Source organism: Triturus cristatus, chromosome 5_1, assembly GCF_964204655.1.
Source record: "Triturus cristatus chromosome 5_1, aTriCri1.1, whole genome shotgun sequence".
In the NCBI taxonomy this organism is placed as follows: Eukaryota; Metazoa; Chordata; class Amphibia; order Caudata; family Salamandridae; genus Triturus; species Triturus cristatus.
In genome coordinates this window covers 36,281,462-36,299,414 of record NC_140587.1, presented here as the reverse complement: position 1 = coordinate 36,299,414, position 17,953 = coordinate 36,281,462, and the positions used below count along the sequence as shown (strand labels likewise).

The 17,953-nt window shown below is 53.2% G+C and overlaps 3 protein-coding genes and 1 pseudogene across 4 annotated transcripts; 1 reads left to right on the top strand and 3 right to left on the bottom strand.

The window, feature by feature from the left end:
• Positions 1-12,710: 12,710 nt before the first annotated feature.
• Positions 12,711-13,383, bottom strand: LOC146830040 (histone H4). The gene has a single exon (XM_085604266.1). The coding sequence runs from the start codon at positions 13,085-13,087 to the stop codon at positions 12,776-12,778; it is 312 nt and encodes a 103-aa protein (XP_085460392.1). The 5' UTR covers positions 13,088-13,383; the 3' UTR covers positions 12,711-12,775.
• A 1,018-nt stretch (positions 13,384-14,401) lies between these two features.
• Positions 14,402-14,963, top strand: LOC146830039 (histone H2B 1.2-like; annotated as a pseudogene). Its single transcript, XR_014961349.1, has one exon. The product of XR_014961349.1 is annotated as a histone H2B 1.2-like (transcript).
• A 466-nt stretch (positions 14,964-15,429) lies between these two features.
• LOC146830038 (histone H3-like) lies at positions 15,430-16,636 on the bottom strand. The gene has a single exon (XM_085604264.1). The coding sequence runs from the start codon at positions 16,304-16,306 to the stop codon at positions 15,620-15,622; it is 687 nt and encodes a 228-aa protein (XP_085460390.1). The 5' UTR covers positions 16,307-16,636; the 3' UTR covers positions 15,430-15,619.
• A 116-nt stretch (positions 16,637-16,752) lies between these two features.
• LOC146830037 (histone H1.3-like) lies at positions 16,753-17,680 on the bottom strand. Its single transcript, XM_085604265.1, has one exon. It carries the CDS (start codon positions 17,448-17,450, stop codon positions 16,800-16,802), a length of 651 nt encoding a protein of 216 aa, XP_085460391.1. The 5' UTR covers positions 17,451-17,680; the 3' UTR covers positions 16,753-16,799.
• Positions 17,681-17,953: the final 273 nt, after the last annotated feature.

Sequence of the window (17,953 nt, the reverse complement as noted above, 5' to 3'; positions counted from 1 at the left end):
ACCAGGAGCCCAGCTTCGGCCCTCTCCCGCGCCTGCCCCCGTTTCGGATCCACCCCTCGTCCCTGGCTTGTGATCCGCGGGGAGACTCGGCGCTCCCCCGACGGCGGGCGCCTCCATGCCTGAAATCCCGGGCTCCGGGCCCCTTTTCCCCGGTCCACTCTCGACTCCTGCGGCCGGGAGCGGCGGCCCGCGGGAGGGAGGGGGCTCCTGCAGGGAGCGGGCCCTGTGGCGTCACAGTGGGGCTGCGGGGGCCGCGGGGAGCGCGTTCTGGAACGGGCCAAAGTAACACAGGGCTCCGCCGGCCGAGCGCGGGGTGGAAACAATGCCAGGGAGCCCCCGTCCCGGGGGCCAGGGGGCCCTCCCCGCGCGCCTGCACCCTCGGCTGTGGCACCCTCGGCTCGGGGCTTACAAGCAGCGGGGCACGGCCCTGGCTCCAGCCTCGCACGCATCACCAGGCGGCCGTGTGCTGGCAGCTTCACATGCAGGCAGAGGGCATTCACTGCCGAGCGCCGAGCCAGACTCAATACAATAAATACACAGTGACACAATGAAGGAAGGCGGCCGAGTTAGGCCTACATGTTTAAAGACACCCCAAGTGAGAGCAGAGGGTGTGAATGCACCTGAAATGGTGACCCCAGTACCGGCATGGAGGCACTCTGCTGAGCTGATTTTTACAGCTGGAGCTAGGTGTACGTCTGAGGTGACATCTGTAGACAGAGTGAGTTACTGTATGTCAGACGCTGAGCCTATGACCGGGGGAGGCCCACTGCGGAACTGAATAGTACAGTACAGAGTGAGGCCTGTGACTACCACTGTTCTACTCAGCCCTATCGCCGGAGTGGGGACCACTCCTGAATCCAATGGTATGTCACGAGGGAGACCTGAGACCAGAAATCATATTCTGCGCCCTGTAGCCTGATCGAGGCCTGCTGCTAATTTGGATGGAGGTAGGGGAAGGAAACAAAACACTTCCCATAGTCCAGAACGTACATGAACACCATTCACAGTATCATATCTTAGCCTTCAGGATCTCCGGCCCATCCCTAGCTTCCAGGTACATGTTTTAGTAAAATGTGTGACATTTGGAGGTTTACAGCTTAAAGGGGATGAAGTCGCACCTTCTACCCAGGGTTATGGAGCTCCGCGCAGGGTGAGATTTCAGGGTTCACCCCTGGCTGGAGGTGTGAAAACAAAACAATCCACATAGTCACACCTCCAGCCAGGGGTGAACCCTGAAATCTCACCCTGCGCGGAGTTCCATAACCCTGGGTAGAAGGTGCGACTTCATCCCCTTGAAGCCTAACACCTGCAAATGTCACAAGTATCAGTAAAACTGGTGCCAGGAGGCTGGAAGTAGGCCCAAGGCCTTGCAGGCCTTATTCTGATACTGTAAAGGAGTTAAATACACTTTCCTGAGTGTGTGAAGGGTTTTATTTTCACTCCTCCAGCCTGGGGTGAAGCTTGAAATCTTACCCTGCGCGGAGCTCCATGACCCTGGGTAGAAGGTGCGACTTCATCCCCTTGAAGCCTAACACCTGCAAATGTCACAAGTATCAGTAAAACTGGTGCCAGGAGGCCGGAAGTAGGCCCAAGGCCTTGCAGGCCTTATTCTGATGCTGTAAAGCAGCTAAATACACGTTCCTGAGTATGTGAAGTGTTTTATTCTCACACTTCCATCCAGGGGTGAACCCTGAAATCTCACCCTGCGCGGAGTTCCATAACCCTGGGTAGAAGGTGCGACTTCATCCCCTTGAAGCCTAACACCTGCAAATGTCACAAGTATCAGTAAAACTGGTGCCAGGAGGCTGGAAGTAGGCCCAAGGCCTTGCAGGCCTTATTCTGATACTGTAAAGGAGTTAAATACACTTTCCTGAGTGTGTGAAGGGTTTTATTTTCACTCCTCCAGCCTGGGGTGAAGCCTGAAATCTTACCCTGCGCGGAGCTCCATGACCCTGGGTAGAAGGTGCGACTTCATCCCCTTGAAGCCTAACACCTACAAATGTCACAAGTATCAGTAAAACTGGTGCCAGGATGCTGGAAGTAGGCCCAAGGCCTTGCAGGCCTTATTCTGATACTGTAAAGTAGCTAAATACACTTTCCTGAGTATGTGAAGTGTTTTATTTTCACAGCTCAAGCCTGGGGTGGTCCCTGAAATCTTACCCTGCGTGGAGCTCCATGACCCTGGGCAGAAGGTGCGACTTCATGCCCTTGAAGCCTAACACCTACAAATGTCACAAGTATCAGTAAAACTGGTGCCAGGAGGCTGGAAGTAGGCCCAAGGCCTTGCAGGCCTTATTCTGATACTGTAAAGGAGTTAAATACACTTTCCTGAGTGTGTGAAGTGTTTTATTTTCACTCCTCCAGCCTGGGGTGAACCCTGAAATCTTACCCTGCGCGGAGCTCCATGACCCTGGGTAGAAGGTGCGACTTCATGCCCTTGAAGCCTAACACCTACAAATGTCACAAGTATCAGTAAAACTGGTGCCAGGAGGCTGGAAGTAGGCCCAAGGCCTTGCAGGCCTTATTCTGATACTGTAAAGTAGCTAAATACACTTTCCTGAGTATTTGAAGTGTTTTATGTTCACACTTCCATCCAGGGGTGAACCCTGAAATCTCACCCTGCGCGGAGTTCCATAACCCTGGGTAGAAGGTGCGACTTCATCCCCTTGAAGCCTAACACCTGCAAATGTCACAAGTATCAGTAAAACTGGTGCCAGGAGGCTGGAAGTAGGCCCAAGGCCTTGCAGGCCTTATTCTGATACTGTAAAGCAGCTAAATACACTTTCCTGAGTATGTGAAGTGTTTTATGTTCACACTTCCATCCAGGGGTGAACCCTGAAATCTCACCCTGCGCGGAGTTCCATAACCCTGGGTAGAAGGTGCGACTTCATCCCCTTGAAGCCTAACACCTGCAAATGTCACAAGTATCAGTAAAACTGGTGCCAGGAGGCTGGAAGTAGGCCCAAGGCCTTGCAGGCCTTATTCTGATACTGTAAAGGAGTTAAATACACTTTCCTGAGTGTGTGAAGTGTTTTATTTTCACCCCTCCAGCCTGGGGTGAAGCCTGAAATCTTACCCTGCGCGGAGCTCCATGACCCTGGGTAGAAGGTGCGACTTCATCCCCTTGATGCCTAACACCTGCAAATGTCACAAGTATCAGTAAAACTGGTGCCAGGAGGCTGGAAGTAGGCCCAAGGCCTTGCAGGCCTTATTCTGATACTGTAAAGCAGCTAAATACACTTTCCTGAGTATGTGAAGTGTTTTATGTTCACACTTCCATCCAGGGGTGAACCCTGAAATCTCACCCTGCGCGGAGCTCCATAACCCTGGGTAGAAGGTGCGACTTCATCCCCTTGAAGCCTAACACCTGCAAATGTCACAAGTATCAGTAAAACTGGTGCCAAGAGGCTGGAAGTAGGCCCAAGGCCTTGCAGGCCTTATTCTGATACTGTAAAGCAGCTAAATACACTTTCCTGAGTATGTGAAGTGTTTTATTCTCACACTTCCATCCAGGGGTGAACCCTGAAATCTCACCCTGCGCGGAGTTCCATAACCAGGGGTAGAAGGTGCAACTTCATCCCCTTGAAGCCTAACACCTGCAAATGTCACAAGTATCAGTAAAACTGGTGCCAGGAGGCTGGAAGTAGGCCCAGGGCCTTGCAGGCCTTGTTCTGATACTGTAAAGGAGTTAAATACACTTTCCTGAGTATGAGAAGTGTTTTATTTTCACACCTCCAGCCAGGGGTGAACCCTGAAATCTTACCCTGCGCGGAGCTCCATAAACCTGGGTAGAAGGTGCGGCTTCATCCCCTTGAAGCCTAACACCTGCAAATGTCACAAGTATCAGTAAAACTGGTTCCAGGAGGCTGGAAGTAGGCCCAAGGCCTTGCAGGCCCTATTCTGATACTGTAAAGGAGCTAAATACACTTTCCTGAGTATGTGAAGTGTTTTATTTTCACACCTGCAGCCAGGGGTGAAGCCTGAAATCTTACCCTGCGCGGAGCTCCATGACCCTGGGTAGAAGGTGCGACTTCATCCCCTTGAAGCCGAACACCTGCAAATGTCACAAGTATCAGTAAAACTGGTGCCAGGAGGCTGGAAGTAGGCCCAAGGCCTTGCAGGCCTTATTCTGATACTGTAAAGCAGCTAAATACACTTTCCTGAGTATGTGAAGTGTTTTATGTTCACACTTCCATCCAGGGGTGAACCCTGAAATCTCACCCTGCGCGGAGCTCCATAACCCTGGGTAGAAGGTGCGACTTCATCCCCTTGAAGCCTAACACCTGCAAATGTCACAAGTATCAGTAAAACTGGTGCCAGGAGGCCGGAAGTAGGCCCAAGGCCTTGCAGGCCTTATTGTGATACTGTAAAGGAGTTAAATACACTTTCCTGAGTGTGTGAAGTGTTTTATTTTCACAGCTCAAGCCTGGGATGAACCCTGAAATCTCACCCTGCGCGGAGTTCCATAACCCTGGGTAGAAGGTGCGACTTCATCCCCTTGAAGCCTAACACCTACAAATGTCACAAGTATCAGTAAAACTGGTGCCAGGAGGCTGGAAGTAGGCCCAAGGCCTTGCAGGCCTTATTCTGATACTGTAAAGGAGCTAAATACACTTTCCTGAGTATGTGAAGTGTTTTGTTTTCACACCTGCAGCCAGGGGTGAAACCTGAAATCTTACCCTGGGCGGAGCTCCATAACCCTGGGTAGAAGGTGCGACTTCGTCCCCTTGAAGCCTAACACCTGCAAATGTCACAAGTATCAGTACAACTGGTGCCAGGAGGCTGGAAGTAGGCCCAAGGCCTTGCAGGCCTTTTTCTGATACTGTAAAGGGGTTAAATACACTTTACTGAGTATGTGAAGTGTTTTGTTTTCACACCTGCAGCCAGGGGTGAAACCTGAAATCGTATCCTGCGCGGAGCTCCATAACCCTGGGTAGAAGGTTTGACTTTGTTCCCTTGAAGCTTGACACCTCCAAGTGTCACAAGTATCAGTAAAACTGGTGCCTGGAGGCTGGAAACACACCCATGGCCTGGCAGGCCTTGTTCTGATACTGTAAAGGAGTTAAATACACTTTCCTGAGTATGTGAAGTGTTTTATTCTCACACTTCCATCCAGGGGTGAACCCTGAAATCTCACCCTGCGCGGAGTTCCATAATCCTGGGTAGAAGGTGCGACTTCATCCCCTTGAAGCCTAACACCTGCAAATGTCACAAGTATCAGTAAAACTGGTGCCAGGAGGCTGGAAGTAGGCCCAAGGCCTTGCAGGCCTTATTCTGATACTGTAAAGCAGCTAAATACACTTTCCTGAGTATGTGAAGTGTTTTATTCTCACACTTCCATCCAGGGGTGAACCCTGAAATCTCACCCTGCGCGGAGTTCCATAATGCTGGGTAGAAGGTGCGACTTCATCCCCTTGAAGCCTAACACCTGCAAATGTCACAAGTATCAGTAAAACTGGTGCCAGGAGGCTGGGAGTAGGCCCAAGGCCTTGCAGGCCTTATTCTGATACTGTAAAGGAGTTAAATACACTTTCCTGAGTGTGTGAAGTGTTTTATTTTCACTCCTCCAGCCTGGGGTGAAGCCTGAAATCTTACCCTGCGCGGAGCTCCATGACCCTGGGTAGAAGGTGCGACTTCATCCCCTTGAAGCCTAAGACCTGCAAATGTCACAAGTATCAGTAAAACTGGTGCCAGGAGGCTGGAAGTAGGCCCAAGGCCTTGCAGGCCTTATTCTGATACTGTAAAGCAGCTAAATACACTTTCCTGAGTATGTGAAGTGTTTTATTCTCACACTTCCATCCAGGGGTGAACCCTGAAATCTCACCCTGCACGGAGTTCCATAACCCTGGGTAGAAGGTGCGACTTCATCCCCTTGAAGCCTAACACCTGCAAATGTCACAACTTTCAGTAAAACTGGTGCCAGGAGGCTGGAAGTAGGCCCAAGGCCTTGCAGGCCTTATTCTGATACTGTAAATGAGTTAAATACACTTTCCTGAGTGTGTGAAGTGTTTTATTTTCAGTCCTCCAGCCAGGGGTGAAGCCTGAAATCTTACCCTGCGCGGAGCTCCATGACCCTGGGTAGAAGGTGCGACTTCATCCCCTTGAAGCCTAAGACCTGCAAATGTCACAAGTATCAGTAAAACTGGTGCCAGGAGGCTGGAAGTAGGCCCAAGGCCGTGCAGGCCTTATTCTGATACTGTAAAGCAGCTAAATACACTTTCCTGAGTATGTGAAGTGTTTTATTCTCACACTTCCATCCAGGGGTGAACCCTGAAATCTCACCCTGCGCGGAGTTCCATAACCCTGGGTAGAAGGTGCGACTTCATCCCCTTGAAGCCTAACACCTGCAAATGTCACAAGTATCAGTAAAACTGGTGCCAGGAGGCTGGAAGTAGGCCCAAGGCCTTGCAGGCCTTATTCTGATACTGTAAAGGAGTTAAATACACTTTCCTGAGTGTGTGAAGGGTTTTATTTTCACTCCTCCAGCCTGGGGTGAAGCTTGAAATCTTACCCTGCGCGGAGCTCCATGACCCTGGGTAGAAGGTGCGACTTCATCCCCTTGAAGCCTAACACCTGCAAATGTCACAAGTATCAGTAAAACTGGTGCCAGGAGGCTGGAAGTAGGCCCAAGGCCTTGCAGGCCTTATTCTGATGCTGTAAAGCAGCTAAATACACGTTCCTGAGTATGTGAAGTGTTTTATTCTCACACTTCCATCCAGGGGTGAACCCTGAAATCTCACCCTGCGCGGAGTTCCATAACCCTGGGTAGAAGGTGCGACTTCATCCCCTTGAAGCCTAACACCTGCAAATGTCACAAGTATCAGTAAAACTGGTGCCAGGAGGCTGGAAGTAGGCCCAAGGCCTTGCAGGCCTTATTCTGATACTGTAAAGGAGTTAAATACACTTTCCTGAGTGTGTGAAGGGTTTTATTTTCACTCCTCCAGCCTGGGGTGAAGCCTGAAATCTTACCCTGCGCGGAGCTCCATGACCCTGGGTAGAAGGTGCGACTTCATCCCCTTGAAGCCTAACACCTACAAATGTCACAAGTATCAGTAAAACTGGTGCCAGGATGCTGGAAGTAGGCCCAAGGCCTTGCAGGCCTTATTCTGATACTGTAAAGTAGCTAAATACACTTTCCTGAGTATGTGAAGTGTTTTATTTTCACAGCTCAAGCCTGGGGTGGTCCCTGAAATCTTACCCTGCGTGGAGCTCCATGACCCTGGGCAGAAGGTGCGACTTCATGCCCTTGAAGCCTAACACCTACAAATGTCACAAGTATCAGTAAAACTGGTGCCAGGAGGCTGGAAGTAGGCCCAAGGCCTTGCAGGCCTTATTCTGATACTGTAAAGGAGTTAAATACACTTTCCTGAGTGTGTGAAGTGTTTTATTTTCACTCCTCCAGCCTGGGGTGAACCCTGAAATCTTACCCTGCGCGGAGCTCCATGACCCTGGGTAGAAGGTGCGACTTCATGCCCTTGAAGCCTAACACCTACAAATGTCACAAGTATCAGTAAAACTGGTGCCAGGAGGCTGGAAGTAGGCCCAAGGCCTTGCAGGCCTTATTCTGATACTGTAAAGTAGCTAAATACACTTTCCTGAGTATTTGAAGTGTTTTATGTTCACACTTCCATCCAGGGGTGAACCCTGAAATCTCACCCTGCGCGGAGTTCCATAACCCTGGGTAGAAGGTGCGACTTCATCCCCTTGAAGCCTAACACCTGCAAATGTCACAAGTATCAGTAAAACTGGTGCCAGGAGGCTGGAAGTAGGCCCAAGGCCTTGCAGGCCTTATTCTGATACTGTAAAGCAGCTAAATACACTTTCCTGAGTATGTGAAGTGTTTTATGTTCACACTTCCATCCAGGGGTGAACCCTGAAATCTCACCCTGCGCGGAGTTCCATAACCCTGGGTAGAAGGTGCGACTTCATCCCCTTGAAGCCTAACACCTGCAAATGTCACAAGTATCAGTAAAACTGGTGCCAGGAGGCTGGAAGTAGGCCCAAGGCCTTGCAGGCCTTATTCTGATACTGTAAAGGAGTTAAATACACTTTCCTGAGTGTGTGAAGTGTTTTATTTTCACCCCTCCAGCCTGGGGTGAAGCCTGAAATCTTACCCTGCGCGGAGCTCCATGACCCTGGGTAGAAGGTGCGACTTCATCCCCTTGATGCCTAACACCTGCAAATGTCACAAGTATCAGTAAAACTGGTGCCAGGAGGCTGGAAGTAGGCCCAAGGCCTTGCAGGCCTTATTCTGATACTGTAAAGCAGCTAAATACACTTTCCCGAGTATGTGAAGTGTTTTATGTTCACACTTCCATCCAGGGGTGAACCCTGAAATCTCACCCTGCGCGGAGCTCCATAACCCTGGGTAGAAGGTGCGACTTCATCCCCTTGAAGCCTAACACCTGCAAATGTCACAAGTATCAGTAAAACTGGTGCCAAGAGGCTGGAAGTAGGCCCAAGGCCTTGCAGGCCTTATTCTGATACTGTAAAGCAGCTAAATACACTTTCCTGAGTATGTGAAGTGTTTTATTCTCACACTTCCATCCAGGGGTGAACCCTGAAATCTCACCCTGCGCGGAGTTCCATAACCAGGGGTAGAAGGTGCAACTTCATCCCCTTGAAGCCTAACACCTGCAAATGTCACAAGTATCAGTAAAACTGGTGCCAGGAGGCTGGAAGTAGGCCCAGGGCCTTGCAGGCCTTGTTCTGATACTGTAAAGGAGTTAAATACACTTTCCTGAGTATGAGAAGTGTTTTATTTTCACACCTCCAGCCAGGGGTGAACCCTGAAATCTTACCCTGCGCGGAGCTCCATAAACCTGGGTAGAAGGTGCGGCTTCATCCCCTTGAAGCCTAACACCTGCAAATGTCACAAGTATCAGTAAAACTGGTTCCAGGAGGCTGGAAGTAGGCCCAAGGCCTTGCAGGCCCTATTCTGATACTGTAAAGGAGCTAAATACACTTTCCTGAGTATGTGAAGTGTTTTATTTTCACACCTGCAGCCAGGGGTGAAGCCTGAAATCTTACCCTGCGCGGAGCTCCATGACCCTGGGTAGAAGGTGCGACTTCATCCCCTTGAAGCCGAACACCTGCATATGTCACAAGTATCAGTAAAACTGGTGCCAGGAGGCTGGAAGTAGGCCCAAGGCCTTGCAGGCCTTATTCTGATACTGTAAAGCAGCTAAATACACTTTCCTGAGTATGTGAAGTGTTTTATGTTCACACTTCCATCCAGGGGTGAACCCTGAAATCTCACCCTGCGCGGAGCTCCATAACCCTGGGTAGAAGGTGCGACTTCATCCCCTTGAAGCCTAACACCTGCAAATGTCACAAGTATCAGTAAAACTGGTGCCAAGAGGCTGGAAGTAGGCCCAAGGCCTTGCAGGCCTTATTCTGATACTGTAAAGCAGCTAAATATACTTTCCTGAGTATGTGAAGTGTTTTATTCTCACACTTCCATCCAGGGGTGAACCCTGAAATCTCACCCTGCGCGGAGTTCCATAACCCTGGGTAGAAGGTGCAACTTCATCCCCTTGAAGCCTAACACCTGCAAATGTCACAAGTATCAGTAAAACTGGTTCCAGGAGGCTGGAAGTAGGCCCAAGGCCTTGCAGGCCCTATTCTGATACTGTAAAGGAGCTAAATACACTTTCCTGAGTATGTGAAGTGTTTTATTTTCACACCTGCAGCCAGGGGTGAAGCCTGAAATCTTACCCTGCGCGGAGCTCCATGACCCTGGGTAGAAGGTGCGACTTCATCCCCTTGAAGCCGAACACCTGCAAATGTCACAAGTATCAGTAAAACTGGTGCCAGGAGGCTGGAAGTAGGCCCAAGGCCTTGCAGGCCTTATTCTGATACTGTAAAGGAGTTAAATACACTTTCCTGAGTGTGTGAAGTGTTTTATTTTCACTCCTCCAGCCTGGGGTGAAGCCTGAAATCTTACCCTGCGCGGAGCTCCATGACCCTGGGTAGAAGGTGCGACTTCATCCCCTTGATGCCTAACACCTGCAAATGTCACAAGTATCAGTAAAACTGGTGCCAGGAGGCTGGAAGTAGGCCCAAGGCCTTGCAGGCCTTATTCTGATACTGTAAAGGAGTTAAATAAACTTTCCTGAGCATGTGAAGTGTTTTATTTTCTCACCTCCAGCCAAGGGGTGAACCCTGACATCGCACCCTGCGCAGAGCTCCATAACCCTGGGTAGAAGGTGCGACTTCATCCCCTTGAAGCCTAACACCTTTAAATGTCACAAGTATCAGTAAAACTGGTGCCAGGAGGCTGGAAACACACCCAAGGCCTTGCAGGCCCTATTCTGATACTGTAAAGCAGCTAAATACACTTTCCTGAGTATGTGAAGTGTTTTATGTTCACACTTCCATCCAGGGGTGAACCCTGAAATCTCACCCTGCGCGGAGTTCCATAACCCTGGGTGGAAGGTGCGACTTCATCCCCTTGAAGCATGACATCTCCCAGTGTCACAAGTATCAGTACAACTGGTGCCTTGAGGCTGGAAACATACCCACGGCCTTGCAGGCCTTGTTCTGATACTGTAAATGAGTGAAATAAACTTTCCTGAGCATGTGAAGTGTTTTATTTTCTCACCTCCAGCCAAGGGGTGAACCCTGACATCGCACCCTGCGCAGAGCTCCATAACCCTGGGTAGAAGGTGCGACTTCATCCCCTTGAAGCCTTACACCTTTAAATGTCACAAGTATCAGTAAAACTGGTGCCAGGAGGCTGGAAACACACCCAAGGCCTTGCAGGCCCTATTCTGATACTGTAAAGCAGCTAAATACACTTTCCTGAGTATGTGAAGTGTTTTATGTTCACACTTCCATCCAGGGGTGAACCCTGAAATCTCACCCTGCGCGGAGTTCCATAACCCTGGGTGGAAGGTGCGACTTCATCCCCTTGAAGCCTAACACCTGCAAATGTCACAAGTATCAGTAAAACTGGTTCCAGGAGGCTGGAAGTAGGCCCAAGGCCTTGCAGGCCTTATTCTGATACTGTAAAGCAGCTAAATACACTTTCCTGAGTATGTGAAGTGTTTTATCTTCACAGCTCAAGCCTGGGGTGAACCCTGAAATCTTATCCTGCGCGGAGCTCCATGACCCTGGGTAGAAGGTGCGACTTCATCCCCTTGAAGCATGACATCTCCCAGTGTCACAAGTATCAGTACAACTGGTGCCTTGAGGCTGGAAACATACCCAAGGCCTTGCAGGCCTTGTTCTGATACTGTAAATGAGTGAAATAAACTTTCCTGAGCATGTGAAGTGTTTTATTTTCACACCTCCAGCCAGGGGCGAAACCTGAAATCTTACCCTGCGCGGAGCTCCATAGCCCTGGGTAGAAGGAGATACTGTGTCCCCTTAAACCTGTAAATTTCAAAATGTCATATAAAGAATAAAACAAGCGCCTGGAGGCTAGAAATGGGCCCGAGACACTGAAGTCTTGGATCTGATAATGTAAAGGGCTTTGTGTACCTTTTGAGTGAAGTTTTTTTTCCCACCTCCATCCGAGGGGTAAATCCTGAAATATTACCCCAATCGAAGCTCCATAGCCCTGGGTTGAAAAAGTGACTTTGTTCCCTTGGACCTAAAATTTTAGTACATTTTTGTTATTTTTTTATTAAACATTGTTAAAGGGATGACTGGAGGCTAATAAAATGGACCAGATACTGTGAAGGACTTTATTTCATTTTTGGGCGAAAAAAAAAATATTTAAAAAATATGTATGTATTATTATTATTGCAATTTTTTTTTTTTTTTTTTTTTTTGTGGGCCTATCTCTGGCTAAGGGGGAAAACCTGAAATGTTACCCGAAGCGGAGCTCCATTGCCCTGGGTAAAAGTAGTGCCATGGTCCCCTTGAACCAAAATAATAAATAAATAAATAAAAGTACTAAAACAGGTGCTTAAAGGCCCCGAAATCGGTCACGATCGTTCACAAAAAAAAATTAGGATCCCACACCCCATGGGCCTGCATGGGAACTCTATCTTACCGACTATTAAGCCCCCACGAAGTGGGGGCTTACAGCGCCCGAGTGGGAGACAAAAGTTAGAGTTAGCGCGGCCGTTCCGCCGCCCGGCCATCTGGTCGCGCAACCCGGCGACCAGATGGCCGGCGGCGCGCCCGGCGCCGCCAACTCTACCCTTTGTCCCTCATCCGTGTTCTGTAAGCCCCCACTACGTGGGGGCTTAATAGTCGAGGGGAATGGCCGGCACTGAGCTGGGCCGGGCCAAACTCGCCTTGGGTCCCCAGTCCAGGGATCCAGGATGGCGGGCCCCCGGGCCGGGCTATACCCGCCTTATGTCCCCAGTGCAAGGCTCCAGGATGGCGGGCCCCTGGGCCCGGCTATACCCGCCTTATCTCCCCAGTACAAGGCTCCAGGATGGCGGGCCCCTGGGCCGGGCTATACCCGCCTTAGGTCGCCAGTACAAGGCTCCAGGATGGCGGGCCCCTGGGCCGGGCTATACCCGCCTTAGGTCGCCAGTACAGGGCATCAGGACCCCCGTGGGCTGGACTGGGATGAACGCGCCCCTGGACCCCCCCATGCCGGGGCTCCAGGAAGGCGCCCTGGCCCCGGGACAGTGCCTTGCATTGCAGCGAAATCCCCCTGGTGCCCCCCCCTCACCCGACCGGCTGTGGGCCTAGAAAGCAGCCCTGCGGGAACCCTAGCGCATAGACACAGCTCTCCCATGACATCGTGGTCGGCTCTTAAAAGAGCCTTTGGGTTGTGGTGTTTTGTGTTTTTCTCCGTGGGCAAGCCGAGTGTTTAACCGCCGAATCCGTAGAGGGTGCGGCCCTGGCGCTTCAGGGCGTAGACCACATCCATGGCGGTGACGGTCTTCCTCTTGGCGTGCTCGGTGTAGGTGACGGCGTCCCGGATCACGTTCTCCAGGAAAACCTTCAGCACCCCGCGGGTCTCCTCGTAGATGAGGCCGGAGATGCGCTTGACCCCGCCACGGCGCGCCAGGCGGCGGATGGCCGGCTTGGTGATGCCCTGGATGTTGTCCCGGAGCACCTTGCGGTGCCTCTTGGCGCCGCCTTTGCCGAGCCCCTTCCCTCCTTTGCCGCGTCCAGACATGTTCTCCTGTCGGTGCTGTGACTGAGCAGAACTGAGGGCGAGGCCAGCGGCGGCTGCTTATATAGAGGAGCTGCGGCGGACCAGCTAGGGCGCATCAAGCCGCCCACGTGACTGAACGGAAGGCGAGAGGGAGCCCGGCCCCGGCAGGGAGCGGCCGTTGCCGTTTGAAAAAGAGCGCGCTCCCAGCCGCCTCTTTGTCGTGGGCTCAGCAGCTGCCGCCGGGGCACGGATCACAGTCAAGCACACACACACGCCTCCCTTCCCGGCCCCCACTCGTCACCGCGGCCCGCCTAACCCTGGCGCTCGGTGCCCGTTCCCACTATGAACATAAGGCTCTGAAATGCTCTAATGGAGCCATCACATTAACGGCCTCACCGGCACCACCCCGCTGTGTGCGGCCGCCTGCAACCCCGTAACACTGTCCACATGTCACGCCCGGTTGTGGCAAGTCTGTAATCTGCCCCTATAAAAATTTATTTTTTTTAACAAAAACATTATTGTCGGCCTCAAGCTAGGTTTTGGGACGGGGGTGACATTTATGTGTACGTCAGAGGGCTTGGGCATGCCCTCCTATGTAGCGACGGTGCGGGCGCTGCCGCAACTATGAAGCCGCCAGAGTAACATCTTGGCACGGACACGCTCTTTGATGGAGTCTGTGGTTGGCCCTGAAAAGAGCCTTTGTGTTTAGGGTGTGTTTCCACGGTGGTCTGCGGGCCTTTACTTGCTTGCTTTGCCCCCTGCCTTGTGGCTCTCGGTTTTCTTGGGCAGCAGCACGGCCTGGATGTTGGGCAGGACTCCTCCCTGGGCGATGGTGACTCGGCCCAGCAGCTTGTTCAGCTCCTCGTCGTTGCGGATGGCCAGCTGGAGGTGTCTGGGGATGATGCGGGTCTTCTTGTTGTCCCGGGCCGCGTTGCCGGCCAGCTCCAGGATCTCAGCGGTCAGGTACTCCAGGACTGCAGCCAGATAGACTGGGGCACCGGCGCCCACCCTCTCGGCGTAGCTTCCCTTCCGGAGCAGCCTGTGCACACGGCCCACGGGGAACTGGAGCCCGGCTCTTGAAGAGCGTGTCTTGGCCTTAGCGCGGGCCTTTCCTCCTTGCTTTCCGCGTCCAGACATGGCGATCGATGCAGGGGCTCACTCACACAACAGAGAGAATGATACTGCTGTTCTGCGGGACTCCGGCGATATAAAGACTTCGGGTGCGTCTGATTGGTTGACAGCTAGGCGCTGATAGTACTTCTCATTGGAGGGAGGAGGGCTTCTGTTTCACCAATCAGAGTCCCAGAACCGCAGTACACTAGGAGGTGGGGGGCTTGCCTTTGCCTGCCAATGAGAAGGGAGAGCAGAGAAGCAGCTACTTTACACGCCCAGCCTATAAATACAAGTGCCGGGCACGTCTGCCTTATTTCTCTCGGCTCCACAGGAAGCGGTGCAGATTGTCGACCATGCCTGAACCAGCCAAGTCCGCGCCGGCTCCCAAGAAGGGCTCCAAGAAAGCGCTCTCCAAGCCGCCCAAGAAGGACGGGAAGAAGCGCAAGAGGAGCAGGAAGGAAAGCTATGCCATCTACATTTACAAAGTGATGAAGCAGGTGCACCCGGACACCGGCATCTCCTCCAAGGCCATGGGCATCATGAACTCCTTCGTGAACGACATCTTCGAGCGCATCGCCGGGGAAGCTTCCCGCCTGGCCCACTACAACTCGCGGCGCACCATCACCTCCCGGGAGATCCAGACCGCAGTGCGTCTGCTGCTGCCCGGAGAGCTGGCCAAGCACGCCGTGTCCGAGGGCACCAAGGCCGTCACCAAGTACACCAGCGCCAAGTAAGGCTTCGAGGCGTATCCCCAACGAACACAACGGCTCTTTTAAGGGCCACTCACGTCCTCCCCTAAGAGCTAATGTGCTTCATTTATGACCGGAGAAAAAAGTGTTTTAAACGGTAATTTTGAGCGCACAAGACCTGCTTTCACGGGGCTTGCTGCAGACCGAGGGACGATGGAGCGGGCAACCCGTTTTAATAAACATGTTTATATGAATGAGCCCTCTTTGGGACCAAGTGTCACACAAGCTCTGTAATGTAACGGTGACGTTAAATAAAGCCCGCGCGGAACTCGCACGGTTGCCCCCGGGCTTATTGTTTTCCATGTTTCGGGTGACCAGTTTTAAGTGTGTGCGTGGGGCCACGTTCTGTTTGTACTGTAAGACCAAGGGCAACGGCTCCCGAAATCGGAGACATGAACCCGATGTACCGGGAGCACAGATGCCCCACAGCGCTGGCTTGTGACCAGCGGATCCCAACACGACCCTCTACCCAAACAAAGCTCTTTATTAATTGAAGAGGTGGCCGTGCACTGTGAACACGGAGTGCCCTGGTCACCCAGTGCCGGTATAAGTTACCCAGTACTCGTGGTACTCCCAGCCAACCCACCCTAACCTGTAGAACATGCCATGGCAGACAAGAGAAGCTCGTAGGTGACAGGGTGGTGGCCCTTAAAAGAGCCGTTGTGGTGGTTGATCGGGTCGGTGTGCCTCCTTAGGCCCTCTCGCCTCGGATACGACGGGCCAGCTGGATGTCCTTGGGCATGATGGTCACCCTCTTGGCGTGGATGGCGCACAGGTTGGTGTCCTCGAAGAGCCCGACCAGGTAGGCCTCGCTGGCCTCTTGCAGGGCCATGACGGCGGAGCTCTGGAAGCGCAGGTCGGTCTTGAAGTCCTGGGCGATCTCCCTCACCAAGCGCTGGAACGGCAGCTTGCGGATGAGGAGCTCGGTGGACTTCTGGTAGCGGCGGATCTCGCGGAGAGCCACGGTGCCCGGTCGGTAGCGGTGAGGCTTCTTGACGCCGCCGGTGGCAGGCGCGCTCTTGCGGGCAGCCTTGGTGGCCAGCTGCTTGCGAGGCGCTTTGCCGCCGGTGGACTTGCGGGCTGTCTGCTTGGTGCGGGCCATGGCGGGAGCGGTCTCTTTCAACGACGAGCGAGGAAGAATGGCGTTCAAGCAGGCAAGAGCCCTATTTATGCACTCGAAGACGGAGGGCTGCTCTGGTTGGCTGAAGCTCCCGCCCCACGTTCGAAAATAGCCCGCGGTGTGCAACGATTGGCTACTCAACCTGAGGCTGCAGACTGTCTCTCCAATGAGCTGTGGAGAAAAGGGAACCCTCCGGATTGGATGATGTACGTTGGAGCCGAAGCCGGCGCTTCGGTCAGCCTTTGTCTCAGTGTCCATCCATTCATTTGTAGTCACAAGAACCCCTCGCCCCCCTTCTCGACCCTGGTCAACTGGGCGAGGAGCCCAGGATGTTATAAGTGTACCGCCCTTGGTCACCCTGGAACACGCCGCCGTTCACTGCGCTCGATTTCACTTTCACAATCGTCTGCTTTATGCAGACACCACTTCGAGTCTGCCCGGTTACAGTGAAAGCACCAAGGCACACGTTATCTCACATTTATTATGAACTGAGGTCTAATAACTCCCAGACCCCCTTCTTTCTTTGTTATAAAGATTCCAATCCACGCAACACCAAAAGAGCCTTTCATATGACCAAGATCACACACGGCACTCGCGTGCGGAAAGGCGCGCTATGGATTTACTGTGCCGTTTATTATCATAGAGAAGGGTGCACGCGGGGTGCAAGGGTGGGGACGAACAAGCTCTCTTCTGGACCGGGTGGATGGCTCTTAAAAGAGCCGTTGTGTTTGCAGTGTCTCGGTGCAAGCCCTTACTTCTTCTTGGGCGCTGCCTTCTTGGGCTTGGCTGCTTTGGGCTTGGCTGCCTTGGGTTTGACTACCTTGGCAGGGCTTTTCTTGGCCACTTTGGGCTTCGCCGCCTTGGCTTTCGCTGGGCTCTTGGCAGCCTTCTTGGCGGGGGCAGCCTTGGGCTTCTTGGGGCTCTTTGCTGCCGCTGGCTTCTTGACCTTCTTCGGGCTCTTCTTGACCCCCGCGGGAGCCTTTTTGGGCTTCTTGGCGGCTGGGGCAGCTTTCTTGGCCGCTGGTTTCTTGGTCTTGGCGGCCGCCTTCTTGGCCGCCTTCTTGCCCTCCAGCTGCTTCTTGTTCACCTTGAAGGATCCGGAGGCCCCGGTGCCCTTCAGCTGGGCCAGGGCGCCTTTGCTGACCAGGCTCTTGACGGAGGCCTTGACCCGGCTCTTGTTCTTGTCCACATCGTAGCCCTCGGCGACCAGCCCCTTCTTCATGGCCGACAGGGAGACTCCCTTCCTCTCGGCAGAGGCGGTCACCACCTTCAGGATCAGATCGGCCACGCTGGGGCCGGAAGGCTTCTTGGCCTTCGAGGCCCCCGCTGTCTTCTTCTGCTGCTTTTTCTTGGGGGCGACCTCAGCGGGAGGCGCCGCGGCGGCTGGAGCGGTTTCGGCCATTGTAATGCGAGTCTCGGCGCGGGCGCTGTCACTGAAAAGAAATGTCCCTCCCAGACCCGAGCCCCGTGATTATATACAGGGAGGAGCCGGCCTCTGATTGGTCCCGAGCAGACAGGGCTGTGCGAGGCACACTCGGCTCTCTGCTCCCAGCTGACTTTTGTGTTTCCTACCTTCGGATTATCCACGTTTTAAAACACAATCAGTTAAACACGCGCTTCCACGCATACATGACCAGGAGCCCAGCTTCGGCCCTCTCCCGCGCCTGCCCCCGTTTCGGATCCACCCCTCGTCCCTGGCTTGTGATCCGCGGGGAGACTCGGCGCTCCCCCGACGGCGGGCGCCTCCATGCCTGAAATCCCGGGCTCCGGGCCCCTTTTCCCCGGTCCACTCTCGACTCCTGCGGCCGGGAGCGGCGGCCCGCGGGAGGGAGGGGGCTCCTGCAGGGAGCGGGCCCTGTGGCGTCACAGTGGGGCTGCGGGGGCCGCGGGGAGCGCGTTCTGGAA